Here is an 11115-nt window from a genome sequence, read left to right as displayed (position 1 = left end):
CCTTGGCCACCTTGATGCCAGCCGCATTTACTTGCTGTAGCTCCAGGCACCTGTGTGAGGGGACCAGTGCTGGGAGAGGTCACTCCAATGACTTCAGCAAGAGGGCAGGCAGGGGACAGGCCAGGCCAGGCCAGGGCAGCCCTCTGCATCTCCCCGAGGCTGACTGCCTATATCTTGCCTCTCTGATCCAGTCAATGTGAGCGAAACCCCTGCCCCATGGACAGCAGGCCCTGCCACCACCTGCCCAAGACTATCTCCTTCCACTACCTGTCCCTGCCCTCCAACCTGACAACGCCCATCACGCTCTTCCGCATGGCCATGGCCTCAGTGCCCGGCCGACCCGGACCCAACAGCCTGCGGTTTGGCATCGTCGGTGGGAACAGCCGCGGCCACTTCGTGATGCAGCGCGCAGACCGCCAGACCGGAGAGCTGATCCTCGTCCAGCCCCTGGAGGGGCCGCAGACACTGGAGGTGGACGTTGACATGTCAGAATACCTAGACCGCTCCTTCCAGGCCAACCACGTGTCCAAGGTCACCATCTTTGTGTCCCCGTACGACTTCTAAGGGTGCTTGAGCACGGGCTGTGGAGATCTGGGCTCACGTCTCTTCAAAGCCTCGGCTGTGGGCACTGACTGCGAGACACTGGCCCCACTGCCCACCTGCTCACCTGCCTATGCACCAGGTGTCCCGGGCAGCGCTGCACTCTGGCCCACAGAGTCGCACAGAAGGGCAGCCACAAAACCCAAACTGCTGCCGTCGCTTCTGTTTTCTGCTTTAAGGTTGTTCCCTTTGATTATGCGCTAATTTTCTGAAATCTCTTTACCAGGGGAATGGGCAGCTTTTGAAAATGCTGTGTGAATGGCACTGTGGGTCTCAATTAGCTGGGGAGGGGAGGCTCGTGTCTGTCTGAGGTGGTTGCGAGTCCTGAATTATGACAGTCACGCTGAGGGTCAAACTGTGCCCTGTGTGCGTGGCACGGGGAGGGTCCTCGGCCACCACACAGTGTTCTGCTGTTGTCCGTGTCCCCTCTGTGCCATGCTTGCCAGCCTTCTCACCAGAGAGGGATGCAGGGCCCGGGACCCCCATACTGATTCTTCTAGACCAAGAGACCACCATTAAAGAGTAGATTGTGCCTGAATTAATTCCTTTTGAGAAATCGTATCTCAAAACATAACCTGGTAGTCTGAGTAAGTAAAGCCTTTTGCTTCTCCCTGCCCACCTGGCCTGCCCCTGAACATGAGCTGGCCCCGTTCCTTGTAGGAGGGGACCCCTAGCTCTCTTCCTATCCAGGCATACCCACTAAGATAAATGACTTAGAAAGAACACACAGGTGAATGTGGGATTGCTCCCCCAGGGGAAATCTGGCCTGGCCACATGGGAGATGGGTCAGCAACACCTGGCTGTGGGGAGTTTAAGAAGGTGCTTGAATTCCATTGGTCCCAGGCCTTCTGCTTCTGATGGAAGAGCCAGGGGGAGATGCCCTCCAGTGACCGGCTAGGGCAGGGCGTGAGGCAGGATGGGGTGGGAGACACCATTCAGTTAAAACTTAGAAGTTGGCTGAGCTCTGAGGAGGTTTCAATATCCAAATACATGTTAATCTAGGTGAGATTTCATCACAGGTGCGTTATTCAAAAACGCTTTGTATTTGCCCTGGTCTGAGATGGAGCCAGAGGACGTGTGTTGCCAGGTGAGTGGTCCAGCCCACATCAGGATGTTTCTGGGACACTATCCGTGTCTTCATTTGTCAGACGAAGAGTGAGTGATGTTTTTCTCCTCCCATGGGCTTAGCTGTCATCTCTGCCACGGCAGAGCCAGGGCCTGCAGATCTGCTTCCCAGGTTGTTACAAGAACTATTGAAACTGTAATCCAAGCCTTGTATTTTCCAAGTGGTGCTGTAACAGGTCAGAAGCCTGCATGTCACCCAGGCCCCTGGGCGGCACGCCAGATGGGAGAGTCCAAGGGCCTGGCCATATTCCTGAAATTGAGGTGTCACTGTAGTGTACTCCTGTTCCTTGCCGGGGCGAGGGTGGGTGCAGGTGAGGCGCGTGGAGGCTCCCCAGGACTGGATGCTCCCGACTTGCACTGTGTGACGATGACCTGATGACTTGGATGCCACACAGGCCGGTCTAAAGCAGTGGTTTGCATCCCGAGATCTGCCCTCACAGAACCACATAGAGTGCCGGCTGCTCGGGCCGTCCTGTGGATCATGCCTGGGCCTTCTCCGGGGGTAACGCCTGACGTTCTCTCTTCTCTCTCACCTCACGTTCCCTGTGGAAGCCAACTCTCCTTTGTCCCTTCACAACCTGTGCCAGGCCAGAGTAGCTAACAGTTCCAGCATTAATTTGTACCCCTTTCCAATAGACATCATTTCCTAGTATTTGGCAGTGGGGTTTTTAAACTTTGTATCATGCACAGTTGCAAATACGTACAGAAGCAGAGAGACTCATGTCATGAGCACATGTCCGAATCACCAGCCTCAGTGATTAACACACGATCAGTCCCTTCCATCTCTCCTCTCACCCCCCAATGCCGATTCTGAGGCAGACCCTGGACATCACTCATAGCATTTCATCTGTAAGTGTTCCAGCATGTATTTCTAAACCCTACGTACTTTTAACAAAGCACAACTTCAATCCCAGCCATACCTAAAAGTTAGCAATACTTCCTTAATGCCTTCAAATATTTCTGAATGGCCCATGATTGATTTTCTGTTTATTTGAATTGGGTCCATGATTTATAATTTGTTGATATGCCTGCTCAGTCTCCTTTCATCTGTACATCTTAGCATATGTTTGGAGAACCTGGAGGCCTATTAGAAGACAGTGGACTGGGTCATTTGTCCTGTAGAATTTCTCACAGTCTGGGTTTTCTTGGATGCATCTCTGTTAGGTCTTTTAACATGTTCCTCTGTCCTCTCTGTTTTTTATATATCAACTAGAAGCCTGGTGCATGAATTTGTGCACGGGTGGGATCCCTTGGCCTGGCCAATGATCGGGACCATTCAGGCCATATCGCCCAGTCCCAATCGGGGCCTCGGCTGGGGTTTGGGGAGGGGGAAGGGAGAGACCACAAGAGGTTGGCTGGCAGTGTGGGAGCACACTGACCACCAGGGGGCAGCTCCTATTTTGAGCGTCTATGGTCGACCAGTCATGACGGTCGCTTAGGCTTTTATATATATATAGATGTTTATAGAGAGAGACTTAATCAGGGTCCTCTTAGGTTTAGTTTTGCAAGACCACTTTTTTAGTTTTGCAAGATTACTTCCAGTGGAAGCTATAGAAACTCTTGTTGACTCTTCTTTCCTGATGTTAGCAGCCATTGATGTTTATTGACAGATCCATGACTCCATTAGGCATTGCAAATAACATTCTGGTGCTGTTGCTTATTTTTTATTGCTAGCTGGCACACTTTGTAAAGAGAAACCTCTTTTCATCAATTATTTAGTTGTCCTGAGGTTTGGTCTGTATAGGAAAGGCAGGCAAATTCCCTGACTTTCTTCTTTGTGAGTGTCCTAGGTGGAGCAAATGAGAAGTGTTTTGTGTGCTGAGTAGGTGATAGACTCGTGGCTTCAATGCATTGCATTTTCAGTCTTCCTATTGCTCAGATGGTGCTGCTCTGGCTTGGGAACTGCTTCAAGTTGGCTGATTCCTTGTGACACGACCCTGGTGCTCTTTGATAATTTTGTAGTGATCTTGACAAGATGTTTCAAGCTCATCTAGTATATTCTGTGCCGTGGCCCTGAAGTCATCCATCTCCCCTGGAACTCTGGTTCCTTTCAGTGGGGAGTGATAATTAGAGATCAAACTCTGGTGCTAGGGGTGCTCAGTGGTAGTGGTTTGGTCATTGTTTCTTGTTTTTGTGGACAGAACTAGGAAATATGTACTCTTAGGTGTGTTTCTTAAGAGAAAAACACTGCATGAGTTTATATTGGTATTCCCAATTCAAGTCAAGACTATAGCGTTTTTAATGTAACTTCATTGACCTTATACCTGCTCTTTTTTCTCTCATTTAAAAAAACCTTCTCAAAATTACCAAAATAATTACACATTGTCTTAAATCCTCAGAATGCCAATGCCAAAAGTATCACAAAAAATAATTACTGAAAACAGTTAAAGTCTTCTTTTGCAATTCTTATTGTGCTAGGGTCTGTGCCGTTAGGGATGTACAGTCAAGTTACTGTTTTAAAATAACTCAGAACAGTTCCTCTCTCTGTGGTTATACCCCAAGTTTGAATTAGGGTTATGGTTATTCACTTGGTTTTGCTTAAATTTTTAGAGACTGGTTTTTAATTTAAAATTTTTTTTATAGTTAGGTAAACTATTTACATGGTTCCAAAGTCCAATCCACAACATGCGCTGTATTCAGAGAAGTCTGTATTTTATATTCCCTCCATTCTAGTAACTCTTTTCTGCCAGAGATAATCAATATCTTTTCCCATTTTACCCCTCCACTTAAAACACTGTAAGCAGATGGTGAAGGACAGCATGCTGCTTTACACTTTCCTTGGTCCTACTCTTCCTCTTAACCGTATATATGGAGTATATTAACACTCCATAGCACCAGACAGAACGTTCTCCTATATAATGCTCTGTTATAAGGACAGTGTTTATCCAACCAGCCACCCTTGATTGACACTGGTGTTGTTCCCAGTCCTTTCATATTAAAAACATTGCAGCAATATGCATTTGTCTTTCTGTATTTTTGCTTTTGTATCTCTGGGGCCAGTTTTCCCTCCATAGAATTCTGTTCTACTTTCTCTCCCCAACAACAATGCATGAGAGTCATGTTCCTGAATCAAATAAGGCCCAGGGGCGCCCCTGGTTCTCACTTCTGCACAAAGCTCCCCGCAACCCAGAAGGACAGAGGCCTGAGTGGAGGCTGCTCCACAGTCAGCCTGCCTGCCCACTCGCACTGGGCTCCTGAGTGGCAGTCCACAGCCTTCAGGAAGCGATGAGACAAGCCACAGGATCCCTGGCTCCTCAGAATGAAAAGTTAGCTAGGTTTTGGATAACTTCTAAAAATCACCTTATTTACTTGTTCTTTAAACTAAATTTTAAAAACATGTTTTTATTGATTTTAAAGAAAGAGGGCAGGAGAGAGAGAAATATCAATTCGCTGCCTCCTGCACACCCCCTATTGGGGAGTGAGCCTGCGACCCAGGCATGTACCCTGACCAGGAATCGAACTGCAACCTTTTGGTACATGGGAGGACACTCAACCCACGGAGCCACACCAGCCAGAGCAAAACAAACTCATCTTCTTTTCAAAGTGTAGCATCTCCAACACAAGCAAACAAAAAGGAAAATACATTTAAAACAAAATATCACTGCAGAGTCACAGTAAACTTGATGGGTTGGTGGGGATCTGAGCATGTGCCCGGAAGAGACGTGACATCACACTCAATGGTCACGTGCCACCAGCCACCACTTCAGTCCTTACTCAGCTCATGCTGCAGAGGTGGAAGGTAGGCTTTTGTGACTTTTACCTGTACATTCGAAAATCTGTAGGTTTTTATAAATGGCATGAAAATTCCTGAGTGTCTCCTGTGTTCCAGGTTTAGGATATAATGGGTGGATATAATGAGTGGATATAGTTGTTTAGGATATAATGGGTGGATATAGTTGTTTAGGATATAATGGGTGGATATAGTTGTTTAGGATATAATGGGTGGATATAGTTGTTTAGGATATAATGGGTGGATATTACAAGTGTATATAGTTGTTTAGGGTATAATGGATGGATTAACAGGGACCCTGACCTAATGGAGCTTACATTTCAGCAAAAGAGAAGCTAATGAGCATGTAAACAAGAAAGGTATGTGATTTCAGGGAGGGATGAGTGCTATGAAAATGAAAGCAGCACGTGAGGTCAGTCAGCACGTGGGGAGTGTGTGCAGCTCGACCATCCATGTGGCCCAGATGTTGCAAACACTGTCATCGTGTGCGGTGACAGTTAGATTCCAGCTCCTGGTGTTTGGCTTGTGGCTCAGAATGTGGAGTGTGGGGATGCAGTGGTGATATGAGGAGGCCCGGGGCGACCACAGTGGGTTCATGTGCACAAAGCAAAGGCAGCTTCATGCAGGCACAACAACGCTGACTTGGAAAAAGAGGGGAAGGAGGCCCTGGGGGACCTGCAGGGACAGAGCCTCCTTTTTCGTTTGGTTATTGCTGCTGTGATAAGATATCCCCAAACTTAGCAGCTTAAAACAATTATTTCATGCTCAGGGACTCTATGCATCAGGAACTCGATGGTTCACATTTGCTCCACAACATCTGCTGGGAACCCTCAGCGGCGACCACTCCTGGCCAGGGGCCAGGTGACCTGAAGGGTCGTGCATGCACTTGCCCGTTGCCTGGATGGGAAACGTGCAGACAGGACTGGCAAGCAGACCCCTTTCCATGGGCTCTCCACGTGGGTTAGTTTCTTCACAGCCTGGTGGCCGCAGAGGGTGGGACTTCTAATGTAGTAGCTCAGGGTTCCTAGTGTGAGTGTCCAGAAAACAAGGTAGAAGCTGCATAGCCTTATGACCACCGGGGAAGTCACATAGGGTCACCTGTGCCGCACTGTGTTGGTCGAAGTCATAAGCCCCACGGAGTCGAGGGAAGTGGGCATGGGCCCGTGAGTCCTCGCTGAGTTGGGTTGAGTTGAATTGAGACGTTCCCCAGGGCCTTCGGGCCGTTTTTACACGGCCACTCCTGCCTTCTGTGTGGGGCCCAGTGTCCCGTGAAACCTCGCTTCCCGTGGATTCCCAGAAACTCCACGTCCTTTCCTCCATGCTCAGCTCTGTGGGTGTTCTGTCCGGGCAGACAGTCCCTGCATGGACAGGGTTTGTACTCAAGTTGGGAGATGAGATCTCCCACCTGTACCTCAAGGGGTACCTTTGACAACAGTGAAAACAGTCAAAGCCCAATGGGCGGTAAGCTCACCAGGGTCAGAGGTCGGGGGAAACAGACCACTGGCAGGGTTGGCAGCAATGCCTGGAGAAGTTGTCTCTTAAAGGGTTCCGATTGGAGGAAGTCTCATGGCAAAGGCTGTGGGGCGCGGTTACGGTGTTTTGGCCAGGTTCAAGCCTCGGACTAATGAAAGGACAGGGTCCTCTCATTGCCACGAGCAAGTCCCAGCTGGAGGGCAGGGCCCACCCAGCACAATTATAGCCAACGGCTGTGGTTGTAAACTTGAACCTATGGTCCGAACACATAGCCCCACGTGCCTTGTGGTAGAGTTCAGGTGCATATAGTTGAGTGAGGTTGGAGCTCACGAAAATGCTGTAAACAACGTGATCACGCCCCTACTTTGCCTTGTGGCATCTGCTATAAAATAAAGACACGGCTTGTGGGCGCTGTCGTTGTCTCCTCATCAGGGAGGCAGTCTCACCGAGACCCAGCTTTCATTCTCTTATCTGTCTTCCTTAATCCTTTCACCCCCCCACTCAGTTTATCTTTGGCTGAAACAAAAGGCCACATCTGGGCATCCTCGCTCTCAGGAGGATTTCCAATAAAACCCAGCATTGGAAAAGTCGCGGAGATGTCTGCTGACTTGCAGACCAGAGAGTAAGACTTGGTGGAGCATGGGTTTGGGCTGACAGAGTTTTCTGAATCTGACCACCTTTAAATGAAGCATTAGATTGTTCCAATCCAGTTCTTTATCTCCAGGAAGGTTTTTAGATAGACTTTTGAGGGGAAAACAGGCTCTACGGCATGCATTCCTGGCTTACCTAGGCAGGAGTGCAGCGGCTGAGCAGTGGTCCTTGTATGAAAGCCAGCTCGCCTGCCTTTCACAGTCGCTGAGTCATGTTTCTGTAAAGATCTCTGCGTCATAAACCCATGTGTCCTCCCTCCATCCCCCGGGCTCCATCGCAGAAGAGAGTGTTCCTCACCTAGCCCAGCAGCAGGGTGCCAGGTGGGGCGGGGCTCTGGGCTCTGGACACTGGTGTCTCTCCCACTCCAGCGCTGGAGCCTGCCCAGGGGACAGGTGTCCGCGATCTTAGAGTGCAGCCCGACCCCCAGAGCCCTGAGTCATCCGGCCCCAACCCACCTGGCCCACAATGAGGGCGCTGCCACAAGCACTGAGGACGCTGCCACTCGCGCCAGCCTCCTTTCTGCCCCTGGACTCGGCCAAGCTCATCCCATCTTGCTCAGCTCTTCCCTTGGGGTGGCTCACAGGTCCTCTTCTCAGGCTGTCCAGCCACCCTTACCGATGCTGCTGCCCTCTTGCAGGGCCCCTGATCACCTTACCCTGTTTTATTTTCTTTAAAAACACGTCTCACTCTCTGGACTGAATGTGTTTCCTTACCTGGTGCTTTCTGTCTCTCCCCAAGTCACGGATGCTGTTGGGTCCCCATCCAGGATCCAGGTCCCCTCCCTGCCTTCCAAAAAAGAAGGCTTTCCTCCTTGTTATGGGCTGAACAGTGTCTCACCCCCCACATTCCTATGTTGAAGCCCTGACCCCGGGACCTCAGAATGTGGCTGCCCTTGGAGATGGGGCCCTTACAGACCTAAGGTTAAAGTGAGTCCATCAGGGTGGGCCCATCTCCAATGGGAGTGTGTCCTTATAAAGAGAGATTAGGACACAGACACACAGAGGGAGGGCCAGTGGAGGAGGGGAGGGGAGGCCAGACCCCTGCAAGCCAAGGAGAGAGACCGCAGAAGAAACCCACCTGGCTGACCGCCGCCTGGACCTCAGGCTTCTGGTGAGCACAGCTCTGGAACTGTGAGGAAATAAAGGTTTGTTGTTTATGCCACCCCGTCTGTGGTACGTGGTTATGGCAGCCCCAGCAAACTCATACACTCCTCACTCCAGCCGGTGTCTTAGGAGAAGGGGACCCCCCATACCCCTACCCCCCAGGCTCCAAGGCCAACACAGGGCATCATCCTGGGCCAGTGAGTGTCAGAGACCAGCCCGAGGCAGCCGTGCATGGTGTTCCCGAGGGCTGCATGTCCAGGGACATAATTAAAGCATAGTGATTAATCACAAAAACAATATGTAATTCTATATGTGATGGACAAGCCACAAACAAAACCTGGTGTTCCTGGCAGATGTTGGTGAATTTGGCCACATCTTTCCTGTTGTCCCCACTCTGTGCCCGAGGAAGGCCGGCACTTCTGCCCAGTGGCTGGCCTGGTGTGCTGAGTCCTGGCTAAGAAGGGGTGCAGGTCTCACAGGGCCAGCACAGTGGGTCCTCACTAACACTGTCGTGCGTGCTGCAACTTTAAGTGAAATGACATATAAGGAAACCAGTTTCACCACAGGCTGATGGGCATAAACAGGAGTTAAGTCCCCACAGCATCTCACCCATCTCAGGACCTGCTGCGCTGTGAGCTATGAGGTCGGAGCCCCAGGCCCCGCCCCTCCAGCATGGAAGTGGCCCCCTCAGGTGAGGCCGCCCCGTCAGCTCTGGTGCCCGAGGGACACCGGGAGCTGCTGACCACGATGTGGCCAGAATGAGCGGAAATAATCCTTTGTTGTTCTAAGCCATGGAGACGTTAGGGTTGTTTGTTACTCCAGCATTACTATCCCGAGTGATTCAGGGCGGAAAGAGCAAACAATGAGAGAGACCCCTCATCATTGGTGGTGAAGTCACGCTGTGGCCTGAGGAGCAGGAGGAACTCGGCTCCCTATGCCGGCTTTAAAACACACACGCGGAAACCAGCCAGGTGAGAAGGGTGAGGCCGGCTTCCCTCACACAGAGGGGTGTTCAGTCTTCAAGGCAAACCCAGCGCTGTCCCAACCTCCTGGCTTGGGAGCAGAATAGGCCTGGTGTTGCTGGCTGAACAGTGTCCTCCGAAAAGATACGTTCAAGTCTTAACACCTGGTGCTTGGAAATAGGTTTTTGCAGATGCAATTAGTTAGATGAAAATGAGGTCCTGCTAGGTTAGGGTGGGGCTAATCCAATGACTGGCATCCTTAGAGGAAAAGAAAGCTGAAGACGAAGGCAGCGACTGCATTATGCTGCACAGCCGAAAAATGCCGATGATTGCCAGGAATCACCAGGAGCCGGAAGGGGCAGGAAGGACCCTCCCACACCATGAGCTGACTTCTGGCCTCCAGACTGTGAAAGACATTTGTGGCTTTTAGGCTCCTAATTGATGGCACTGTTACAGCAGCCCCAGGGAACTAAGATGTCCTGTACCCCAGTCTCCCTTCCAGAACATCTGTCGAAGGTCAGTCACCTCCATCCGGGAACATGGACAGCCAGCAGCTGCCGAGCACACACGTCGGGCCCAAAGCCCCTGCCGCTGCAGCCCTGCAGCCCATCATCAGCACCCTGCACTGCTGTACAGTGTGCCGGCTGCTGCCTCCGTCAGGGCCACCTCCCAGGGAGTGCAGGTCACCGGGGCCACTCCGGGGGCTGATTTCCAAACATGGTGGCTTTTTTTCTCTTTTGAAAGAGAAGTTGGCTACTTTTATAACAAGTGATGAGATCATTCTCCTTGTTTCAGCAGTCAGGGTCAATCGGCATGTTTCATGAAGATTCACTGACGGGATAAGGAAGGATTAGCCCGGAGGACTGGGGACAGAATGGGAGCCACTCCCCGCTCAGCCTCTGCAGGGTCCAGATTCCCGCTGTCCTCCCCTCACCCGCTCTGTACAGCTTTCAGTGGCTGCCTCAGGGCTCACACACCTGTCAACTGTACCCTTCAGAGCACTGGTGTCACAAACGGCTAAACATGAACATCTGACCCCTGCTCACTCAGAAACACCAGACCACGCACTCTGCCAGTAACTCTCCAGTTGACACAACCTGACCCACCCCTGCCAAGACCCTCTATGACTTCCTCTAGTCCAGTGGTTCTCAACCTTGGCTTCACATTAGAATCACCTGGGAATCTTTTTAAAATCCTGATTTCTGAGCCTCATCCTCCAGAAATTCTGTTTCTTTGTTATAAGATGAGGCCACAACATTAGTAACAAAGAAACAGAATTTCCGGAGGATGAGGCCCAGAAATCAGGATTTTAAAAAGATTCCCAGGTGATTCTAATGTGCAGCCAAGGTTGAGAACCACTGCTCTAGTCTCAAAAGCTCCGTAATTCTTTCCCTGAGGCCCCCCTGCTGAGATGTCCCAGGACCTGAAATGCCATCTCTCTCTGGCTGCAGCAAGCGATAAACCAGGCTCT

The 11115-nt window shown here is 50.8% G+C and overlaps 1 protein-coding gene across 1 annotated transcript in view; it reads left to right on the top strand.

The window, feature by feature from the left end:
* FBLN7 (fibulin 7) overlaps positions 1-1138 on the top strand; it is a gene marked incomplete at its 5' end in the record, with an annotated part of 7467 nt that extends 6329 nt beyond the window's left edge. The window contains one exon of the mRNA XM_006104792.3: positions 192-1138. Within this exon, the coding sequence (XP_006104854.1) occupies positions 192-564 (373 nt within the window). The remainder of the gene's footprint in view (positions 1-191) is intronic.
* Between the last annotated feature and the right edge of the window lie 9977 nt (positions 1139-11115).

The sequence above is a fragment of the Myotis lucifugus genome, unplaced genomic scaffold, assembly GCF_000147115.1.
Source record: "Myotis lucifugus unplaced genomic scaffold, Myoluc2.0 scaffold_607, whole genome shotgun sequence".
NCBI classification, from domain to species: Eukaryota; Metazoa; Chordata; class Mammalia; order Chiroptera; family Vespertilionidae; genus Myotis; species Myotis lucifugus.
Note: the sequence above shows the minus strand (reverse complement) of the source record. Positions and strands in the feature narration are given on the sequence as shown.